The sequence below is a fragment of the Anoplopoma fimbria genome, chromosome 21 (assembly GCF_027596085.1).
Source record: "Anoplopoma fimbria isolate UVic2021 breed Golden Eagle Sablefish chromosome 21, Afim_UVic_2022, whole genome shotgun sequence".
NCBI classification, from domain to species: domain Eukaryota; kingdom Metazoa; phylum Chordata; class Actinopteri; order Perciformes; family Anoplopomatidae; genus Anoplopoma; species Anoplopoma fimbria.
This window is the reverse complement of record NC_072469.1, coordinates 10,068,024-10,092,281: the sequence shown is the minus strand read 5'-3', so window position 1 is coordinate 10,092,281 and position 24,258 is coordinate 10,068,024. Positions and strand designations below refer to the sequence as shown.

Here is a 24,258-nt window from a genome sequence, read left to right as displayed (position 1 = left end):
AGCTTCAGCTCCATCTCTCTCCCTTTCGTCAGAAGTGCTGACGTGCTATGGTAAGCGTATTGCCTCACTTTCTGTTCCTGCTACCAGCGTATCTTTGATAGCATACTTTTCGCAGCTCCTGCGAAAACTAGTCAATTGTGTGATATTCTTTATTATAGCGGCTGATTACCTGCTTTACATTTAAACATTTGAACACTCATAGCTCACATCCTAATTCAGAGACTTTTCGCTTAATCCAACAACTGTTTACACGTTGTTCAGTTCTGCTAACGTTAGCTACCCACATTTAGCTTAACAGCTAGCGATGGCTTCTCTCTCCTGCTGTCTCTTGCTCAGTGTGTCTCATGTTTGCCATTCCTCTGCCTCCCTTACTGATAAGGGTACATGTAATAAGTGTAGTTTATTTGCTAGGTTGGAGGCGAGGCTCAGTGAGTAAGAAGCACGGCTCCGCACCATTGAAGCTCAGTCGTTAGCTACTGTAGTTAGCCAGCCCACACCCGTAGCCGGTGCGGGCCAACCAGACGTAGCTTCTGCTAGCCGTCCCCCCGGCAACCCCCGAGCAGGCTGGATGACTGTCCGAAGGAAGCATAACTCTATGTCGAAGCACACGGGTCACCACCAACCACTTCACATTTCTAACCGGTTCTCCTTACTCAGCGACACACCCGCTGAGAAACCAACTGTGGTAATCGGCAGCTCCATTCTGAGAAACGTGAAGTTAGCGAAGACAGGGGCCATAGTTACTTGCATCCCCGGGGCCAGAGCGAGCGACATTGGATCCCACTTAAAACTGCTGGCTAAGGGTAAACGTAAATACAGTAAGATTGTTATTCACGTCGGCGGTAATGACACCTGATTACGTCGCTCGGAGGTCACTAAAGTTAATGTGGAATCGGTGTGTTCATAAGCAAAGACAATGTCAATCTCCCTAGTTTTCTTTGGCCCTCTCCCTAACCTGGTAAATTATGAAATGTATAGCCGCATGTTATCATTCCGGCTCTGGCTGTCGAGGTGGTGTCCAGCAAACAATGTGGGCTTCGTAGACAATTGGCAGACTTTCTGGGGATAACCTGGTCTGATTAGGAGAGACGGCATTCATCCCTCTTTGGATGGAGCGGATCTCATATCTAGAAATCTGACCCAGTTTATTAGTGGACCTAATCCATGACAACCCAGAGTTCAGACCAGCAAGCAGAGTTGCAGTCTTTCACACTTCTCTACGCTTCCATTAGAGCAGTGATCCACCCAGTTACCCACCCAAAACCCTATAGAGACTGATGGTTCCCAGATTTGACTGAATATCCTCAGTCAGAAGACCTGTACAGTAGTCTACATGAACAAAGCAGTGTTGTATCTCTTCCTGTGCTACACTGGCACTCGTTCTCTGTCTTTGTTTTCAAATGATCACCGAGGTTGCCCTACTGTTTTGTTTATAAGGGCTCTATCTTTAGACTGGAGCAGCTAAGACACTCCACTTCACTTCAGTGGTTGCCATGGAAACAGTGGCTAACTGCACTAGAGTAGTAGTGGTGCGTTGATGATGAGAATGAGGATAATGATGAAATGATGAAAAGTACTGTGCTATGAATGACTGAGTGCATCGTTGGTGCAGACAGCTGATTTTCTAATGAAAGTACAACGAAGAAACACTAACAAGACAAAAGCACTCAGTTTTAAATAAACAACAACATAACAAGCACGTACAAGACAGTAGACAAAAGAAAGAAATATAAAAACAGGAAAAAACTTCAGGAAAAACACGTTACGGTCTAGGCATTAACCAAAAAGGCTAAAACATGCTAAATAAAGAAAAACTATAGAAATAATTAAATACCTTACGAGTGTCCACAATCAGCTGGGGCAGCCGAAAAGGCAGGTTGGCATGCTCAAGCAGCAAAAGAGTCTGACTCAGCTTAATATAATTATTATTTTTTTTTACAATTTTGCGTATATTATTTCATGATTAAAGTAATTTCTGATCATCAAACGCTGAGTTGTAAGGGAGTCCAGTGAATCAATTAGTCTGACCCACATACAGCCAATCATTATGTGTGATGTCATCTTTAGAGGCTGGACCCCTAGTCAATCTGGCAGGCTGAGCACATCTGGTACATACACCGTACCAGCATACTTTCACACCTGCTCATAGAGGAATTCTTTCTGTCATGGTGGTGGGAGGTTTATGACCACAATGATCAGATGTCTCTCTGGGAAACTACTAATGCTGGAATTTTGGACACAACAGCAGGTCAAGAATATATATAGTATAAATATTAATATGAAAGTAATAATTACAATACAACAGGATGGAAAATAATTTGTTCACAGTGTATTGTAAGAGAAGACGGATAGTATCATGTTGATAAATGTAAAAAGACAAGGATCACCGTGTACTGTTGTTTTTTACTTTTAGCTAACCTATACAAGTATGTATAATGAATTGTGTAGTTTTGTTTTGCATCACTGTAGTTTAATTTTGTACGCTTGAAATGACGATGCAAAAATGGCAACAAAAACGTTAAAAACCTATTAAGTCTGATTTCATCATTTATTTTTCATTTTAAAGTAGAACAATATGCGATAAAGAATTGCCCTTCTTTTTGTTGTAATGGAATCGGTTTATATCAAATAAATGTACGTACTCTGCACTCAAAAGGTCGTCTGAGATGTTAAACTCAGATTCCCAGGATCCCTGAGCCCTGAACTCCGCCAATGGACTCAACATTTTCCGAATTGGCACTCTTAAGTGTTCCTGAGTCATTACATCCTTGGCCTGAGATTTCAATTTTTTCACACTCAACTGTCTCTCAACACTCTGTCCAATATGCAACAAAACGCCTCCAGTATCCTGTAGCTCACGGAGTTCTCTTCCGCGGTCAAAAAGCTAACAAGATAATTGTGGGATATTACCTTAGTTGATAGTATAAATGGATCAGAAAACCCACTAGAATACAGGGATGCGATCTTATTTCAATAGTTTTCAACAGTGACAGTAAACATTATTAAATGTATACAGGCATCTGCCTAACTGAAGACACACTGCCTGAAAAGCAGATTTATGTATTCTTTCTCTCAACTCTGTCTACCAAACATGTCCAAATTTTCAGTCTGTAATGTTGCCATGGCAACAGCAACCTCTCCAATTAAAGCTTTTAGAGCAGTGTTTCAAAAGGAACCCAAGAATATACCAGCATTTTCTCACAATAAACTTGTTTCAGACTCATTGCTTCTGCATCACATGTATGGCTGTCTGACAACCTGATAGCTCATAGCGAGTGCGTTAAGGTAGCTGCAGTTTCAGCTGCTTGTATCAATGGCCTTTGATAACTGGAGTTGAGTCACAAAGAGATTGACATGCAGACAGACAGATATATGCCCATCCACACTTCACTGCTCACACGCTTTGAAGCTAAATATGGAGGAGTGGTACACTAATTGTATGACATCACTGGTGGCTGTGCACGTCCATCATGGGCATGGACAGCTGCACACACATATTCAGAGACTTGCTGTATACTGCAGACTAAACTGTTCATTTACAGTCTTTAAAAATAAAACATGATTATGTACTGATACCTTTTGGTCTATTAATACCTCAATAATGAAGCATCTTAAAAAAACATAAAGAGACATGCACTATGTACAGGCCACTTGAAGCTGACTTAAAGGTTCCCTGTTTTTCATTACTCAAAGGTCTATGGAGCAATGTGTCTTTCGAGTGGATCCCTGTTTTTTTGTATTGTGCACGCGCATGTTTATTACCACCAGACACACATCAGGATATGCTCTTCAGGTAATTTATGGCTCACTGTAAATAGTTAGGAAACAGTGTCAAATACAACTCATAACCAGATAAATGTGGGATGTATGGAAAGATTGTTATGTACAATTTCACACAGAGGTCAAAGATAGACATAGTCACTGTGGTATTTATTACACTACCTTCTGACGGGTCAAAAATTACTGAATAAAGACTACCATGCATTACAGTAACAGATAATGACATGTTCTTTCATAACCATGAATACACACACTTAGGTATTTGGACCTCAATCCCACATATACCACCCTACTACCCTAAATACAGCTATGTGTAAGTATTAAGAGAGCTAAACATGGCTCAGCCAGTCCGTCACGCTGATGATTGACCCTTTGCTAATGTTCCACACCACAAACACAGACTGGCCTATCATAGCGTAGCAACAGCCAGCTCTGACCGTAGCATCAGCCAGCTCTCTTTAAATCACTTTTTTAATATTGCATCAACTAGATAATATTTCTTCAGGGAGTGCAGTGAGTGACAGTGTGAGCTCTATGGTAATGTAGCTCTGACAGTTTGACAGAATAGCAGCAGGGGCGGGGCTCAATGAATGGTCAATTAGCTCCAGTGGACCACTGTAATATTGTGTGTGTGTGTGTGTGTGTGTGTGTGTGTGTGTGTGTGTGTGTGTGTGTGTGTGTGTGTGTGTGTGTGTGTGTGTGTGTGTGTTTGTGTGTGTGTGTTCTGGAAAAATTGTTTGGCAGAGGTATTTCAGGCACATGATCGGGCTCTGTGACAGACTCACAGGGAGCAGATAAAGATAGAGAGAGGGGGAGAGAGGGAGAGGGAGGAGAGTCTTCCCAGTCGGTCTGAATCTCTCTCAGCCTACACAATCTCCCGACTCAGTAATGTTGTAAAGGCTGCGAGAGTGAGCTCTACCTTCCTCATACGTTCTGTTAACGCCTGTTCGAGGACGCACACAGCACACACTTGGTGAGTAGACCTATGTATCGCTGCTACTGTTTGCAAGTGCCTCAAAAAAGAATCATTTATTTGAAGCTGAGGACTTTCAACGGTAGATTCTCTTGTCAGATGGAGATTACAATGTACAGAGATTACCACTGTGTTGTAATTATGCAGAGGTAACTCGTTGTAACAGGAGGTAAAATGAGCCACTAGGGTCTTTTGATTCGGTAATCTTTTAATTCCTTTAAGCTGTCGGCTGCTTGCAGCCTCCTAGCATGGGTCTGGCTCTGACTAACTTTAACTATCAAGAGTACTCACACAGACAGACACATACATGCAAACAGCAGCTAAAACAAAGTCACTACTTGATATGTCGTCATATTTTCATGCTCTCAAGAAATCGCATTTAAACACAGAAATTATCATGTTTAACTCCCACTTACATGCTGTTGTTCTGGGCTGCCTGCAGAGAGCCAGGCACCGTGCGCCCTTTCCCTCCCACTCATTTCAGTACATGTGGCAGACTCTTAGGGAGTAGAGAGCTCCGTTTCACACCTCTGTCCAGACCTGAACACACACTGCTGTTACCTTTTATATGGAGTACATCCAGCCTACACTAAAGTTTGAGTGATATTTTGTAATACAGAAGGATATTCATTTTAGTTCCAGGGATGTATTAGCATATACTAGCATTCCCTTGGTTAAAGGAATAGCTTAACATTTAGCTAAATATGCTCTATGTTTCTGTGAGTGAGATGGATATCAGCATCATGTTTAGTGTTAAGTATAGAGCTTGAGTCTAGGCATGGTTCACCTAGCTTAGCATAAAGACTAGAATCAGTGGGAAACACTTAGCCTGGCTCTTTTTAACGTTAACAAACAGTCCTACCAATGGTTGTATTTGTTTGTAAAGGATTTACAGAAATGTAAAAATGAAAGTTTTGGGGTTAAGGGAGAGTTCAGTGCTTGAGCTGTTTCTTGGCGCCAGCATTAAGCAGCTAAAGAGACAGATAATTATCTCAGAAGTTGTTTTAAGAACAAACCAGAGCTGAAAGGAAAGTACACAACTCCAAATTAATGATAAAGTCTCTGCTGGATGTGTAAAAAGGCAACTCTCTGCTAACATTCCAGGTGATAATATGTCAGAGGCCAAAAACACATAATATGAGATCTCATAACTATTGGAAATAAAGTAAATATGTATAGTTCCCAAATTGTCTTTTGCTTTAAATTTGTGAGTAAATTGTTAAGTAGTAAATCTGTGTTTGAAAAAATCCATTGTGGCTTATGAAGTCAACATATTAATGACTCTGAAATGACTTAATTCAAGACACTTATTTAACTTTAGAAAAGACAAGTTAAATATGGGAATGCTGTTAATGTTACTTTTATGTTATAGTTCACCCATACTGGCTCGATAGAGTCAGATATATACCCATCTGAAGTCGATAACACTAAATGGACCACTGATTGTTCTGAGTATTAATCAAAGGCAAATGTCACCTTGATAAATTGGTGTTTTGCAGACCATGCTTTAGACTTGTGAAGGCGTCTGCCTGTGTGCTGTTAATCCACCAGAGATCAGATTAAGGGATTAGAAATCAGGAGGACCTTGACTGAATGGCCAGACAGACAGGAAGGTATTGGGGTCATGTCATTGGGACCGGTGTCTGGCATGGATCATGGATAGAGTATGTTTTCACAGAGGTAAGAGATGTCTACAACAGTCAGGTAAAAAGCTGTATATTAAATCTCTTGAGTACTGCAATGCTTTAGTTTGGTTCGTGGTTAATAAGAGCTGATGTTTGAACTTGAATGACATCGATAAAAGATGTCTGGAAAATCCAATATGCCCTTCTCCAAACTACTCAGGAAATCATCAGAACTAACCTGGTAACCAAACACAAGCCAGAGAGAGACGGGTGTTGACATTTTTAGCTACCTCTTTATGGAGGATTATTATCCACTTTGAAAGTATCCCTTTGGAAAACCATAGACTGTATATAAGAAGTGAACATAGTCATTGTGACATCACTGCCATTACGAAGCTTCGAGTTGGGCAATTTCCTCGCAGTGGGATGCTGCCAGTAGGAGGCTATGATGGCTGGGGTTAAAAATCAGTCAATTCACGAAAGGAATGAACACTTTTGGCTTTACTCATGGTCAGACAGCATGTACTACAAACTAGTTTGTTTCAAGAACCCTGGAATCTTTACTAACTCCCTGCCACTTTCATATCTTCCGAGTAAGTCTGAGGCTCAAACAGAAGCGGCCCTTTGTCATAAATTTGTTTTTCACCCATATTTTGCCATTGTCATATCTACATTCTAACACACATTTGTTTTGTCATTTGCACTGGTTTCATCTCAAAGCCATGCCTACATTTAGAGAAATGTAGGCATGGCTTTGAGAGCAGCATTTAGAGCAGCCTCTAAATGCTGTTCACAGCCTGAACACTCCATCCAACACTCCATCACTGTGTCCAAACCAAGAACTAAGCCCTGTTTTGTTTTGAATGTAAAAAGGAAGGCTTTTCAAGGGGATGGGTGAGAAGTAAAAGTTGACAAGCCAAGAAGCTTTGGAAACTGCCCAAACTGCATGTGCATGCCAGCGACTGCACTTTTGGCTAAATGGAGCACTGTACTTACCTTACCAGTGCTGTAAAGTCATTCACTGGCTGGAGTTGGCTCACTTGGCTTTGTCCTCCATTAATATGTTCCTATGCTATTTATCATGGATTCTTCTAACTGGTGTCCCTGCTCGATCGGGGCATTGAATCAGTCTAGATGAAAATTTCTGTCATAAAATAAAGTAAACTTGGATTGAGAACATACCTCCAAACGCATCCAGATTATGTCAAAATCCAGTTGTTGACTCTATTTCACACTTGGCATCATAGCGTATACTCAGCCAATATGATCAACAGGTGTTGAGGGTTTCCTTCCCACCACCGGTTCTTTTACAGGAGCAATTTGTCACCTGCTGCACAGTGTCAGGTTGGTCCATCTGTGAGCCACGCAGCGCCTCTATTTTCAGTAGTGTGGGATCAGGCCTCCATAGTGTCAACAGGTGGACAGGCTAACCAGCAGCATGACATTCAGTAGCCTCTCCTCCTTCCTTTCTTCATTCTGTCACTCATCTTTAAACCTTTATTTCATTCTGGAAGTGGGTTTTCCGGAGAGAGTTCTACACTAACCTTACTGTTAAGGCCCAACACATACATACATACATACATACATACATACATACATACATACATACATACATACAAACACACACATTTCATACTGCGGCTACACAGGCACTACCTTCTCATATTTGATTTATTTCTTTATTTTGGTTAATCTCTTAAGGTGATAAAAAGATGTGACACCAACTTTTACTTTAAAGCACAATGAGAAATGTAGGCTTGTGGAACATATAAGTTAGCTTATGTTACCATATTCTTGTATTTCCTTGTACTGAGATCAGATGATGAATATTGTATTATTCCTTCTGTGTCCAGAGTCTGAAAGATGAATCTGAAATTGGACTTATTACATGATCTGTGCAGATGAAGAAACTATAAGAACTGAATTCCTAGCTGTAGGTGTTATAGTCTTCTTAACTCACAAACAAACATGTTGGGTTTTTTTTCAAACTTTAGCAAAAGCTTTATGAATCTCTTCATAAATGTACTGACCACTGGAAAAATGAGAGCAACTGGAGACTACCCACAGTTTGAGTCTATTAAGAGGCTATGGTTACAGGAAAACAGCTGTACGGGCGAGGATAACTTCTTTAAATATATCCTTCCACACTTGTCCATTTTCCAACAAAGTTTAGCAGCTCTACCTCAACATCAACACCACACTAATTACACCTTTGTGTCCAACCATCAAGTCTCACATGGCCACCAGAGTTTTGTCTCAGTTAAATGTGAAAACAGGTTTTGTTGACATTTTCCAAGCAGTGGAAGAATATCCTTTACCCAAAGTAACTGTGAGGAACTTTAATCTGGTTGTGAATCAGTCTCAGTTTAATCCTGATCCTCTATATGACCTTCATCAGTAAAAAAGACCATCGGAGGGTGATGTCTATTTTCATATAGGTATTCTTAAAGCTCGTCATCAGTGCCATGGGTCCGATTCTGGTGAAATCAGATGAAATCATGCAGGTTCACCAGAAACTCTTCAGCTCAGACTCTAGCAGGGCCTCCAGCAGAGACCAGTCCACCGTGGTCTCTGCTGGAGATCTGGCTTCACTGTCATGGACAGACGCAGATCTGGCCTCACTTCAACCTTCGACCAGCAGTCGGAGCTCTGGATGGAGATGGAGAGCTCAGCACCATGCAGCAGCATCTCCTCCTCTGGCCAGGAGCTGAGCCGGTCGGAGGCACCGACACTAGGCTTTTGGAGGACCAGGCCTTATTGCTTAAGGGAATCTGGTGTTTGGAAAAAAACAACACAAAATGAAAGTTCCAAATCAAAATATTCCACTACGAGTAAAATCCTGCATTCAAAACCTTACTTAAGTAAAGTTCAAGGAACAGCATTATCATAAGTGTTTTTAAAGTATCATAAGTAAAAGTATGGATTATGCAGTAAAAATGTTTCTATTATATCTGATGTTTCTGGATTCATAATCCTGCTGCATTAATGTGTATGTTGCATTGTAATATTTGTATATCCTGCTGGCTAGTGTATTATACAGCAGTGCATCATATTCTATAAGATAATCATATGTTTGTAGCGTTGCTGTCCTGTGAGAACAACGTATCTCTAAAAAAAAAGACAGTTTTCAGTTTTGTAACCATTTATTATCCAGCTGATCCAAGAGGCTTTTAAAGAGTTTATTTAGCTGAAGAAGTAGAAAGATTTTCTCAACACATTTTGACTTTCCAAAAAGCATCATGCCACCACTGCACATTTTAATAAATGACTCATGCTGTGATTTTTCATTTGACAACAACCTTGTTAACCAGTGGCAGAGATAAACCTCCTGTTCTGAAGAGTGAAGCCAATGCTTAAGTGTATTCTTACATTCTCTCTACTGTCCATCAGGGGGCAACTCCTCTGGTTGTATGGAAGTCTATGAGAAAATGACTCTACTTCTCTCTTGATTTATTACCACGGTAAACATTATAAACATGAGTTTATGGTTTTATTCGCTAGTTTGAAGTCTTCTCCAATACATCATGATGTTTATTAGGTAAGTTATGGTCCATTTAGAGTCAAATAGATCATAAAGCAGGGTATGCTTTAAGGCAGGGCTATCTTGTGATTGACGGGTTGCTACCACGGGTCTTGGAGTTGTTTGTGTTTTCATCTTACATTGTGTGTATTTTCAGTTCATAAAAAATGTATTGAAACATTTTGTTTCCCTCAAATTTTCTCATTCAGCATTTGGTTGTACCTTGCTCCACCCTCTGATGACAGTTCGGGTTGCAAAAAACAAAATGCCAAACTCGAGGCTTCAAACCAGCAGTCCACAAATCAATAGGTGACGTCACAGTGACTACATCCACTTTTCATATACAGTCCAAATTATGATCATTACTATTACCGGTGTTTAAGGAGCTTTGACAAAAAGGCTTTATTGTAGACAAATTTTTAATTTGTACAAATTACCTAAACCCTTACAGTTGTACTCGGGAAGTACTCTCTGACTACAAGCTGACAAATGCATATCTACTTGTTTCCTCGTGTGACATGATCGCAGAGGCCGGGCCATTTGTGGTTGAATGGCTGATTTTAGTTTGCATGCCTGTGGGTGTGTGAGGGGGCTGAGCATGAATGCGGAGAAGAATAAGCGCCTGTTACAACATGCCTAGTAGAAAAGACTTGTATTTACATGACTGGAGGTCATGTGATCCCTCCACTCTCCCCATAGCAACAGTATGGACAGTTTGGACTGTCAAGGACATTTGCATTGATCCTGTCTGCATGTGTTCACAGTATAATAGTTATTTCCTTTACCCTCAAGTCACATGCAAATGTTGCTTTACATTTGAATACACTGAATCAATTCATTTCATATCAGAATCAGTTCATTTTTGGTTAAACGTATTATCTATTTACAATCCAATACTGATGGGTCAACAGCATTTGACAAAGACCCAAGAGACCACTGTTTGTTCCCTGTTCAAACCAACAGTCATTGATTTTGTTTCTAAGAATAATCAGGATGCTTTTGCTAAAGTCAAACAAGTAGTTTTGTGCCAAAACCTAATCACAGTAGTATATCACAAAAGTAATATTATACATGAGATTATTAGATTGTTAATACTGATAGATCAATGTGTAAGCAGCATTTTACTGTTGTCGTTGCTCGAGGTGGAGCTAGTTTTAACTACTTAATATGATCAAAAATCAATCATAACTGAAACTTCTTTGTTGCACATCTATGTGGCACTTAAAGGTCTTACTCTGAATGCTTTCTACATAGGGAGACAATTCAATAGAAGAAGTTTTTCCAGGACCTTATTTAAAGATACACTTTTGATTTTGGCCAGAAGTTAGTTGGGGTTTGGCTAGGTTTTGAGTTTTTATTAAAGGTTGGAAGACTGCATCAAGGAACGAGGATGTAATGTATCATGTGCGAATGTAAACTCATCTGACATCTGGTGTGTTCTTGTGTAGACTGATGTATCAAGGTTGTAAACAGTATACTTGAGCGTGAGCTTTTGTGTGAGAAAATCAACCCCCACTCAAAAGAAAAGCAAACAATGAATGCAGTGACAAATGGACAATGTCAATTTGACAGCTGCTTCACTTTTACTTTTGCCATAATGTTATATTTTTATTATTGAATTAGTCGATTGTAGATTAATGAGCTCCCACATCATACAAATAGATTGTGAGTTTGCACATCCCAACCAACTATACCACTGCTGTGAGACAGAGGCTGCCATTATTTCTCTACAGCTTCAAGCATTACAATGACCTTGACAAAGTGATGGTGAAAATGCCATACATAGCACCACCTTTTTGTTGTACTGGTTATGAACCCATGTATCCCCTCTGATATGCTGAGGAAACGAACAGTAGTGAACGTCGACAGGATGACATTTATCCGGCTCAGGTGCTTTTATCAGTATGAACATCAGCACCACATAAATAAACATGTTGCTGCTTATTTATCACTAAGGATCATGTTTCCTCCTACAGTATTTCAAGCAGCAGGTCATTTCCATTCCAGTCTGCTGATTTATGCATAACTAAATCTCCTAGAAGTGATAACCATAGTGTGGTGGATCCAAGGAAAGACAACAGAATTACACAGGATGACAGTATGAAACAGTTAAAGAGATATGAAACAGAGCTTTTCCAGTGTGTATTTATCCACAGCAAGCAGCCTGTATGCAGTTGCCTGGGTTTTTTGTACATCCTGTCTTTTAAATCATTGTAGTGCACCTATCTTAAAGTGGCAACAGGCAACTTTTCAACTTCCTCACATTGTTTTTTTACTTTTCAAAGGTTTGTTTTGGTCTTCTAGTGTTAGCGAAGATTGCATTGTTTAGATTATCAAATAGACAATGAATCATAGATGTCTGTTTTAATTTTATTCCAGAAACAAAAGTTGATGTTTGTTTTTGGCTGGTCCTGGCCCATATACTTCGAAGCATGATTTGGGGTTAAGGAGGTAACTTCTTACTGGAGTAAGATGGTAACTGATGCTGAACACCTAACCTGCTTATGTTGGAGATTAGAGATCCACTTGTATAAAGGTACCGCCTACTAACCAACAAATCGCATACATGCATGTTGGAAAAAAATAGGCCATAACAATTTAAAGCGGTAAGTTGGCTTTCATATGTTATAAGTAGGGCTGTACAAAATAGTTTGTTGCTCCAATTATAACGTTAACATTCAAAATGGATAGAGTTTAATTTACACTATTATTTGGCCTATTAGTATTATACTTTTTTTAGAATGAGATTCCTGTTGTGGCTGCATAGGATTAGAAGGTCAGGTGCATCTTAACCTTTAGTGATCATTCTGTTGTCCACTGATTTACTGATGTGCATTATGACAGAGAACACCGACACAGTCATGTTACATTCCCTGCAGTCATTGCGCCATTCCTCAGGCCTCGATAAATCATCAATCTGACATGTGACACAGACATGCTACTTCTCTTCCGGTCCCCCTCCCTGTCAAGGCTGATATACGCAAAACCATATTGTGTAAAAATAATTGGTTGCAGGCACAGACACTGTTCACTTTAACTTTCCCACAGTATGCAGATCATTTACAGTGTATGATATAAATTTGACAGGAAGTAAACAGCCAGTCACATTATAGATTTGTGTTAAAATGATTCAGAAAAAAAGTCATACATTTATGAGAAAAATTGTTGAGTCCAAAACTGTGGTAATGAAAAATGAAGCTACCCCATGGATACACTTTGCAAGGTTGGATCAAAGTCATAACACCACAGATGCCACCGTTAAACACTATTATATTGTAGCGGCCCGTCACAGGCGCAGCAGGCTGAGCAGGGTAGTACAGATCTGCCCAGAACAGTCTATGGACATAATTAACCATAATCTGTTATTCAACACATACAGTTATGCTATGTGCCTTTTCTGTGTAGTTTTCACTTCGCACTGACACAGTGAAAGTGGAGCACGGTATGTTCGTTACTATGGCAACTGGAGTAATGTCCTCTCAGTGGTTCATTTATTTGTGTTAGATGCTCTGAAATACAAGACACACACACCTTCGTGTAGGCAAAGATAGAAGTTGTTTGTTTCTTCTACATTAGTAGTATTTATTTATGTTCATAAAATAACACAGAAGACACATCTAAGTAAACATGTAGGTATCTTTGAGACCCCCCTTACTATAATAAAACTACTTTAGTAGCAACCGAATTCAGACGGCTTGTGTTACTACTAAGCACTGCCAAGCTTTTTTCATAAATTTATGACTTGAAATCTTTCAAATGTGTTTTTTTCTTCTTTATTCATGCAAATTCCTTTTCTTTCCCAAAATATAGCCCCCCTCCACCGAATGAGTAATTCTGTATGGACATTTCTTCCTTTTTTTTATTAGGATGAGATCTATAAAATGATCTTGCTGCTATAACATGTCTACATTAACTAATTTGTTCCTTCTCAAAATTTGTTTATGTCTGATTAGCATGGAGGCAAGTGAATGCATTTTCTAAGCAAAGCAGACACAATGAAGAGTTCCAACGCTACAACACACCATTTTTAAATGTTTCTTAAAGTCCATGGACTTAAAGTTAATTGCAATGTCTCCAAACAACCACTCTACAGACACTCTAACTACACTCATACATTTGTTGAATGTCATTATCTGGGGAGTAAGATTGATATATCAGAATGGGACCTGGAGGTGGACACACAGTGGATATGCGGTATCTCGGTATTGGCGCATTGGATGGCCAGCAGAAAACACTGCATGCGTCTGCCAACAGCCCAGGAACATGTTTTCTTCCCCCGGCAATCTGCCTGGTATTTCAAGCTGTGCACTCTTTTGCTGCGTTTGTACATCACTCGCTGGTTCATTCCTTGTCTGGCAAAAGGTCCTACTGTGCCATCTATGAGGCCATCCCATCTGGTATATGCAGTGTGTGTGCAGTTGGCGGAGAGAGACAGAAGGTGCTTTGCATGCTCAGTACAGTCATATTTCAATCTTCTACTATTTAGCTACTTGCATAAAGTGATCAGTGCACGCTTTAACAACAGTCCATGCATGCAACCGAAGTTCCCACTGCTTTCAAAATAATTTGCTGGGTCCCTAGAAACACAAACACAGATTTGCGTTAAGGCGTAATTATTGCTTCAACTTTGACAGCTTGACATGAATAAAAATATTAAAACATCTTTCCTAGTTACAAAAATGTGTTTTTATTATTATGGCGTATCATTGCCATTGTAAGGAGAAAAACATTAATAAATGTATTATATATAGGGGTAAAATTCTAAGGAATAACGTTTAACGTAACAAATACAATTTTGAAGAGATTTAACTTGTACATTTCCAAAAAACATGCTTGAAAGTTGTAAAATTAAAAGTCATAAAGTTATGAGAAAAAGTTCAGCACAAAACCATGCTAGCGTCAGGTCTACGCATCTCGTTACTCCTTAAATATCGCTGTGTCTCAGAAGTAGAGCAGGTCGTCCTTTCATCTAAGATCTGTGGTCCAGATCCTGGCTCTTCAAGTTCACATGTCAAAGTGTCCATGGCCAAGATAAGGCTTAGCCATCGGTATGTGTGTGTGTGTGTGTGTGTGTGTGTGTGTGTGTGTGTGTGTGTGTGTGTGTGTGTGTGTGTGTGTGTGTGTGTGTGTGTGTGTGTGTGTGTGTGTGTGTGTGTGTGTGTGTGTGTGTGTGTGTGTGTGTGAATGATAAGTTTAGATTTTGATGAGCAGATGGTACCTTTCATGGCAGCCTCTGCCATCAGTGTAGTGTACTGTAGTGTACTGTAGTGTAGTGTACTGTAGTGTAGTGTACTGTAGTGTCATGACATCTATCGCATTCTGTCCATCCTTGGAGAAGGATCCCTCCTCTGTCGCTCTCCCATATGTTTCTTCCTTTTTTCTCCCTGTTAAAGTTTTTTTTAGGGGAGTTTTTCCTGTGCCGATGTTTAAGGTTCTGGGACAGAGGATGTCGCATGTGTACAGATTGTAAAGCCCCCTGAGGCAAATTTGTAATTTGTGTTTTTGGGCTATACAAAATAAACTGAATTGAACTGAATTGTAGTGTAGTGTAGGGTAATGAAGTGTAGTGTAATGTAGTGTAGTGTAGTGTAGTGTAGTGTACTGTACTGTACTGTACTGTAGTGTAGAGTGGTGTAGTTTAGGTTTGTGTAGTGTAGTTTAGTTTAGTTGAATGTAGTGTACAGAGCTTGAGTGGTCGGAATACTTATTTAGGTTACTTCTTACCCTCACCAGACACACATTCATGCACAGATATACAAGGTACACACACTGGTTCAGGCAATTAACAGCGTCCTTGGGTCATGTGAATGACGCTTCTTATTTATTAATATCTTGAATGTAACATTCCACATGAACTACTGCATCTTGGCCTGTCACAATTATTTTGTACAATATGTGGATATGATATCACTCAATTTTTTTAGTCTAACTGACTACATACCTATATAAAACATACAGTGAAAACACATATATTCTAATAGCTGCAGTTGATGCTCTCTGTGTGAGTTGTGAGTTGTCTGCCAAGGACTCACTTTAAGTCCAAATGATTTAGCCAGAAGTTGCAAACTCGTCACTCGGCATGGAATGTTTCTGTCAGGACGCCGCCATCAAGAAGAGAGTTAACAATAGAGCATGATGCTATTTACTGTCACAGTGTTCAAGAATCAAGGTCAGAACACCAACACAGTCATGTTACATTCCCTGCAGTCATTGTGCCATTCCTTAGGCCTCGATAAATCATCCAACCCTAACCCTCACCATAGCAGGGGGGGTCAAACCTGGCGCAAAAGAAATTAAAGACAAAATAAACATGTGATCCGAGTTTACCACACCACAGAAAAATATGTTTTAACCAGTGCGCCAAATTTGAATGGTTAAGAAATTGCTATTTATATAGAATCAGGTTTCAAAATAGTGAAAAAATAATCAGTATTCTCTGATTCTAAAAGTTGTTTTCATCGTCACAGAAACCCTTAAAAGTGAATATTTTTGGATATTATTATAACTGTCTGTTGGTGATATGTAGGTATCTTTGTTTCAATGCTCTGCACAGATCCGATACAGGCCTGCCAGACTTATCGCACCCCCCGCCTGTAGTTAATAACCCTTTATTTTCAGGTTCATATAATTTAAATAAGGATTTTTTTTCCAGAGAAAATGTTTTACAGGAAGTTGAGTAAGGCATAGCTAGCTAGCTAACTGTAGGCTGTGGTAAAAACTGTTATAATTGAGCAGTAGACCACTGATACTAAGGTAAGATGTAATCCTTTATTAGTCCCGCAGCGGGAAAATTTGCAGGATTACAGCAGCAGAGTGGGTAGTGCAAACAAGAGACATAGTAAAAAACAAGATCAAAACAAGTATAATAAATAAGTCATCACACAGTAAAGAATAATAAATAAGTAAAAACCAACAAAAATCAACAATAACTTAAATATTATATAGGCAGACAGAATATTTGTTAGTATTGCACAGTGGATTGCACAGATTTTTGATATTGTACAGATTTATATAATCAGTTTTTGGGATGTGTGGTCTACTGGGACAGAGGTGGTTGTGCAGCCTGACAGCAGCAAGAAGGAAGGACCTGCAGTACCTCTCCTTCACACATCGGGGGTGAAGGAGCTGTACAGAGCTGCCAGAGTGTCCTGCATGGGGTGGGAGGTGTTGTCCATCAGGGATGATATCTTAGCCATCATCCTCCTGTCTCCCTTCACTTCCACTGTATCTAGTGGACACCCCAGGACACAGCTGGCCTTCTTAACCAGTTTGTTTAGTCTCTTCCTGTCGGCTGTCGCGATGCTGCTTTCCCAGCGGACCACTCCATAAAAGATGGCTGATGCCACCACAGAGTCGAAAAAGGTCCTCAGGAGTGCTCCCTGCACTCCATAGGACCTCAGTCTCCTCAGCAGATAGAGTCTGCTCTGACCCTTTTTGTAGAGTGCGTTAGTGTTGTCTGTCCAGTCCAGTTTATTGTTCAGGTGAACACCGAGGTACTTATAAGATCTCAATGTCCATTCCCTGGACTTTCACTGGTACCGGAGGAGAGTGTTTACCCCAGCGGAAGTCCATCACCAGCTCTTTGGTTTCCCTGAGTTAATCTGGAGGCGGTTATGCTGGCACCATCCTATAAAGTCCTGGTTCAGTTCCCTGTATTCCCTGCCATCACCGGCGGAAATTAGGGTGACGATTGCAGAGTCATCAGAGAACTTTTGCAGGTGGCAGTTAGCAGAGTTGTGTGTGAAGTCCGAGGTGTAAATGGAGAAGAGGAGTGGAGCCAGAACGGTTCCCTGTGGGGCCCCCCGTGCTGCAGGACAAGGGTCAGACTCACACTCCCGTATCCTCACATACTGTGGACGGTTGGCGAGGTAGTCCAGGATCCATGCAGTGAGGTGGTGGTCCACCCCTGTCTGCTCCAGCTTGTCCCTCAGAAGCAAAGGCTGGATGGTGTTGAAGGCACTGGAGAAATCTGAAAACATGACTCTCACAATGCTTCCAGCCTTATCCAGGTGAGAGAGGCATCTGTTTAGCAGGTAGATGACAGCGTCATCCACCCCAAGGTTGGTAGGCGAACTGAAGCGGGTCCAAAGATGAGCTCACTAGTGGGCGGACATGTGGAAGGACCAGCCTGTCCAGCGTATTCATCAGGTGCAATGTCAGGGCCACTGGCCTGAAGCTGTCCTTTGGTCGCGGGGTCTTTGGCACTGGTACCATGCAGGATGTTTTCCACAGCTGTGGCACTCTCCCCAGCTTCAGGCTCAGGTTGAAGATGTGCTCCACTATACCACACAGCTGGCCTGTGCAGAACTTAAGGAGCCCTGAGCTGATGCCATCTGGACCCCTGGCCTTTCTCAACTTGATTTTCTTCAGTTCTTTTCTCACATTACATTACATTACAGTCATTTAGCAGACGCTTTTATCCAAAGCGACTTACAGGAAGTGTATTCAACATAGGTATTCAAGAGAACTACTAGTCACCAGAAGTCATAAGTGCATCTCCTTTCTTAAACAAGCATCTTAAAGCATAAACCAGAGCAAAAGTATAGTGCAGAGGCAAATTACTACGAAAACAATAATTGCAACAGACTAATACGAATACAATAAGTGCTACAAACTACTACAAATAGGATAAGTGCAGTAAACGAATATGAATACAATAAGTGCAGCGAACTGATACGAATACAATACGTGCAACAACTAATACGAATGCAATAAGTGCTACGAGGAAGGCTCAGGGTAGTACTTCTTGAAGAGGTGAGTTTTCAGCCTGCGCCGAAAGATGGGCAGCGACTCTGCTGTCCTGACGTCAGTGGGGAGTTCATTCCACCACTGAGGGGCCAGGACGGAAAAAAGCTGTGACCGGGTGGATCGGCCGCAGGGACCTCTGAGCGACGGGGCAACTAGTCGCCCCGAGGCAGCAGAGCGAAGTGGTCGGGCGGGGGTGTAGGGCTTGACCAAGGCCTGGAGATAGGAAGGAGCTGTTCCTTTCACTGCCCTGTAGGCTAGCACCAGAGTCTTAAACTGGATGCGAGCTCTTACAGGGAGCCAGTGTAGAGAACGGAGAAGGGAAGTTGTGTGGGAGAACTTGGGGCAATTGAACACCAGACGTGCTGCAGCTTTCTGGACAAGCTCCAGAGGTCTGATGGCCGACGCCGGGGCTCCGGCAAGTAGTGAGTGGCAGTAGTCCAGGTGGGAGATGACCAGAGCCTGGATGAGCACCTGCGCCGTCTCCTCAGTGAGGAAGGGGCGAATCCTCCTGATGTTGTAGAGGAGGAATCTGCAGGAGCGTGTGACCAATGCAATGTTTGCTGAGAATGACAGTTGGTCGTCCAGGGTCACACCCAGATTCCTCACAGGAAATGTGAGGAATGTGAGGAATGGGAGGAAATGACAAGACCAGCTGGGTGTCATCGGCATTTCACCTGGTTTGTTGTGAGGGACAAGTTGAAGGGTGGGGGCTGTGTGCTGTCGGTTGTTGGAGGGGGGGTGGGGTGCTTGTCAGGAAGTGCAGTGTTTGAGGAGGAGGGAAGGGAGCTAAATGTTGTGGGAAGGGGGTTTGAGGAGGTGGGGCAATCTACAGGGGGTACAGACGATGGGGGTTGCAGCAGCACGGAGGAATTGAAGGGGGGAGGGATGGATGACTAATCATATCTGTTAAAGAACAAGTTCAGATCATTCCCCCACTTTTGGTCCCCTGAAAGCTGTTGTTTCGGCCCCTTGTGGCCAGACATTGTCTTGAAGCCCTTCCAGACCCCGTTGATATTTTTGTGCTGCAGGTGATCCTCCATTTTCATCCTGTAGTGTTTTTTCCCTTCCCTGATCCTTCTCCTCAGCTCCCTCTGCACAGTCTTCAGCTCCTCCTTATTTCCTGATCTAAACCAACTCTGCTCCCAGCAGACCACATGACACATGTGCAATACAATACACTGCAATTATCGCTATAATAGTTTTTCTGTCTGTACATATAATATTTCAGTTATTGTGGATTTTTTACTGTTTTTATTGCTTATTTATAATACTTGTTTTTTTATTTTATTTTATTTTATCTTGTTTTCTTACTATGTCTCTTGTTTTGCACTATACCCTATGCTGCTGTAATCCTGTAAATTTCCCTGCTGTGGGACTAATAAAGGATTGTCTTATCTTATCTTATGCCCTCTTCTTCTCCTTGAAGAGGGCCTTTATTTCAAGAGTGAGAATTCCCTTGGTAGGTAGTTTGGCCTCATGCTAACAGCTAACAGCTCAATGTCCTTAGTACAGGTGAAACTACAGGTGAAACAAACTTTGCTTGTATTTGTCCTTTGGTTAACATGGCACAGTTTTGCAGTGACAAGAATGGGAGTAATTTGAAAGCTCCCTTTACGCTCAACCTCTTCCTAAACTACCTGAACCTAGATTTTTGCTACTGAGGTTGGAGCCTTGAATCTATTTGAAATGTATATTTTGGTTTGTATTGATCACTCACTTACTCCTCCTACCAGATCATTCACTGATATGTAATCTGTATGACCCATAGGCCATCATGGAGGAAGCTGATCTGCTGAGGGAAAGGCTCCAGGCCATCACGGTAAGGATCGGTCCTATGCTCCTGGTAGTAACAGGAGAGAGCTAGGATATAGTCTCTGTGTCACATGTTGAGAGCTGCTTTGCTGACTTTAAATTAATCTTTTATGTATTTTGGGTATGTTCTTATAAGGTTCTTATTTTCATTCTAATGGATCAGAATCATAAATACTTCCCCGGGGGATACATTGGAATACGTTACAGTTGCCCCCATCTGACTGAAAAATAAGAAATACGTAAAAAAAAAGACCTTTTGTCTAACGACAAGTATACAGTATATGCATCGAACACTTTACAATCAAAGGAACATGTGTACGATTTTCTACACTAGATGGGTAGTCTTTGATCCTAAATACAATGTAACCTTTTTGTAGCAGAGAGTAAATATTACTACAGGTAGTTGCAGGGGTTGTACGGAGTGAGTTCCATGACAAACAAAAAATGGTGTTGCTTGTAAGTCAGCATGGGTGTAGTGACAGCACATATTAATTTAAATTCTATGGGAGTTTCCATCCCATAGTTTCCAAATATTTCATACTAAACAAGGGTATTTTACAATCCCAAATACGACAAAATGGTATATATATACAGCTACTGTATATATATATATATCTGTGCTGGACAGTCAGACACAGACAGAGACAGGGCTATAAATACCATCAGACATCATCAGGGATATCCCCTTTCACTTAGGCTTAGTGATCCAAGATCCTCAAGCTAATTCTAGCCTGCAGTGATCCCCCTCACTGTGACACCCAGGAACACAAGGCTTTCTGATGTTGGGTTAAAGCCATAAGGCAGTGTGTTTGTCTGGGATTCTCCAGTCACAACAAATATCTATCCATTATTAAATGACTAAATGATTGAATCCAACTCTATATGAGATGAAAACTCTTTCTGCAGGTGGGGAAGTTCTAGTGGTTGTAGTGAACAGATGGACAGACACACAAACACATGAACAACGGGTAGGGTCATGTCTTGAAGGTTGAGTTGCTGTTTAGTTATTTATGGCTGTCCAGCTGTCAGCTGAAGGTTTAAGTGTCAGCACAACAGCAAAACAGGTGGAATTGTTTCCATGTGGTAAAATGTACACATAGGCAGACGTGTGTTTGATTTGCCCCCAAAGGACAAAAGAAGAATCCAGGAGAACATCGCCAAGAAAAGGAGACAGATCGAAGAGGAGAAATTAAAACTCCAGTACATGAAGGTACTTTTTACTGTTTCCCATCCAGGAGAAAACATGCTGCACCGTTCTAACATGTTATTGCAGAAATAAAGCTCCAGCAGACACTGAACAGAGACTGAACAAGACTACCAGCAGGAAGTTCTTGTGATTTATACTACAATAAAGTGTTAGCTGATAACACTTCAGCCATCTCATTTGTATTTCTTTACAAACTAAGACATAATTGGAAGCAAGGCCAGAGCGTAACTTCAGAACTTACGTATTAACATGAGTCCCTCTGCATCAGCATAAGGTAACTTTGTGAGTTCTAAATTTCATCTGCAGAGGAGTTAGGAGGACATCAAGGAGCACCACATTGATCAGAGTGATGATGTGTTTCAAACTATTATACATAATACAAAGTATTTTCTTTAAAGCAACAGTAACCTGGGATTTTTAGGCTTTGCACAGGTTACTGTCAAAAGCCCTGTTATTTTCTCCTCTGTCATGTGATGTATGTGGCTGCAAAGTAACAACACTCACACACTGTTAGTGAGTCTGTTACACTGATAATGTTAAATGAGGGGGACAAACAGCGAGTCACACCTATGAACACTGACACCATGTACAGTGCATCTTTGGATTGTCACAAAAACAGATTGTTATCAGTGTGATAAAAATGCTACTGATATCTTTGAATATTTATTCCCTACAATAAGAACTTTATCTCCTCCCAGAGTACCTCAGTGTCACAAACCTGTCAAATGAATTAGATTTAATGAGAAATGCAGTGGGAATCATTCGTAACTGTGATTTTGTTCACGTCTTACTGACAAACTGACCTTCTGTCTGTAGTCCCAAACTTAGGAAATGTGCCACCTTTTAATTAGGGATACATGTCAAGAGATGTTAACTTTTATCAATAAATAAAATGATCCCAGCTATATAACTCTGCTCTTACTGTTTACTGAACTCGATACGTACTGAGGGATGGAAACTGAAAAGGGAGGATGACAAGGTGGCAGGATGAAATGTGAATAGAACTCTAAATACTGTTTGCAGTTCAAACTGAGGGGCCTGTGTTGGTGTCTTTGATTGATAGAAGAAAGCCCTGAGGGAGCAGTGGCTGATGGACGGTCTGAGTCAACAGTCCGAGGAGGAACAGGAGGCCATGAGGCTTCAGGCTCAGGACGAACAGCAGCAGAGTGATCAGCTGCAGAGCAACATCCTCAGGTAAATCACTCAGTACCTCCCACACTGGACACAACAGGCAGATATAGCTGCAGGACTAACTCATCATGTGGGGGAAGGCATTCACATTGGCTTCAGGTGCACTGATGCATGTGAAGCTTGATTGAAACTCCAGTGATTCCAATAGAGAATCAGTTGTTGCAGAAACAGACAAAAGTTTAAATTATTACATAGGCAAATATATGTACAAAAATACGATAACCACCCATGGCTAACCACCCGTTCAGACCAAGATGGAAGCTAAGCTAACTCTGCTATACCACCACCCAGTCTGCTCCTGGCTGTCTTTTGTCCGGTCACAGGAAAATGTAGGTTACCTCATCAACCAGAGTTCACTGCCTACATCTTTACATCTAAAGACCTGGTTCTATTGAGGATCAAGCTGCACTTGACGGGCCGACCGCAGGATAGAGAGCAGGATTCTGGTGGGACGAGAGGAGATGGACTCTGTTTGCATCATGATGCTTGATGCTCAAATATAGTCAAAGTTGATGTTTACCTGATGTTGAATGTTCTATAGTTAAGATGTCGACCATATTGCCCAGAGAACTGTTTTGTTGCAGCTGTTTACATTCCTAGTGATGCAAATTTAAAAAAAAGCACTACATGAATGTACTCCTGTTTTGGTTTTCTGTGTGCCAAACAGGCTACAACTGCATTTGATTATGCATCCCTGTGTTGCCTAATGACAATAAATTATCTTTGAATCCTCAAATTGCAGACTGGATCACATGGGCAGTGAGAGGAATAGGGATGTAACCAATGAAAGAGTGTTTCCCCCCCCATTGATCTGAATTCAAATTTTCAACTGACTTCTTTCTCTTCCTCTAATAAAGTTGTTGATATTCATCAAAACAGAGATGTACCACCACCTGCTCTTCATTATTAACAATAAGATGGGTCCGCTCTGAGCATCAACTGTCCTTGTGTGGGCTCTAGATGTGGGGTCACTGACGGACCTTCACACAGTGCAACACGGATGGCGACATGGAACTAAGCAACCATGAGCAGCTCCTGCCGACTCTCTAGGTCTCCGCTGGAAAGACAGGGTGTGCCGACAGGGCTCTGGCGTCACATTTATGGCCCTTTGAGAGGGTCACTGTGTGGATACCTGTGTTGTAGCTAAGCTAGCTGCTCTCTGGTGTGTGTGGCCGTGTGTGTGGCCATGTGTGTGTGTGTGTGTGGGAGAGTGCAGCTGTTGTAAGTACTGTTATATCACCCTTGATATGGGTTCCCCCTACGTAAACCTGAACAAACCCTTTTCCCTAACCTTATAGTCAAATAGTCAAATCCATGCTGTTTATTGTGGTTGTGCTAAATATCTTGTTCAGCTCTGAATATAGCTACACTTGCCAAACCTGCCAATTTTCCTGGAAGACTC

General features: G+C 41.2%; 1 protein-coding gene across 1 annotated transcript in view; it reads left to right on the top strand.

The window, feature by feature from the left end:
* Window positions 1-4,663: 4,663 nt before the first annotated feature.
* The window catches only part of LOC129110553 (palmdelphin-like), a 29,813-nt gene continuing 10,218 nt past the window's right edge, over window positions 4,664-24,258 (top strand). Inside the window, exons 1-4 of the mRNA XM_054622650.1 lie at window positions 4,664-4,753; window positions 20,415-20,465; window positions 21,588-21,668; window positions 22,729-22,859. Of these exons, the coding sequence (XP_054478625.1) occupies window positions 20,421-20,465; window positions 21,588-21,668; window positions 22,729-22,859 (257 nt within the window). The 5' untranslated portion in view covers window positions 4,664-4,753; window positions 20,415-20,420. The remainder of the gene's footprint in view (window positions 4,754-20,414; window positions 20,466-21,587; window positions 21,669-22,728; window positions 22,860-24,258) is intronic.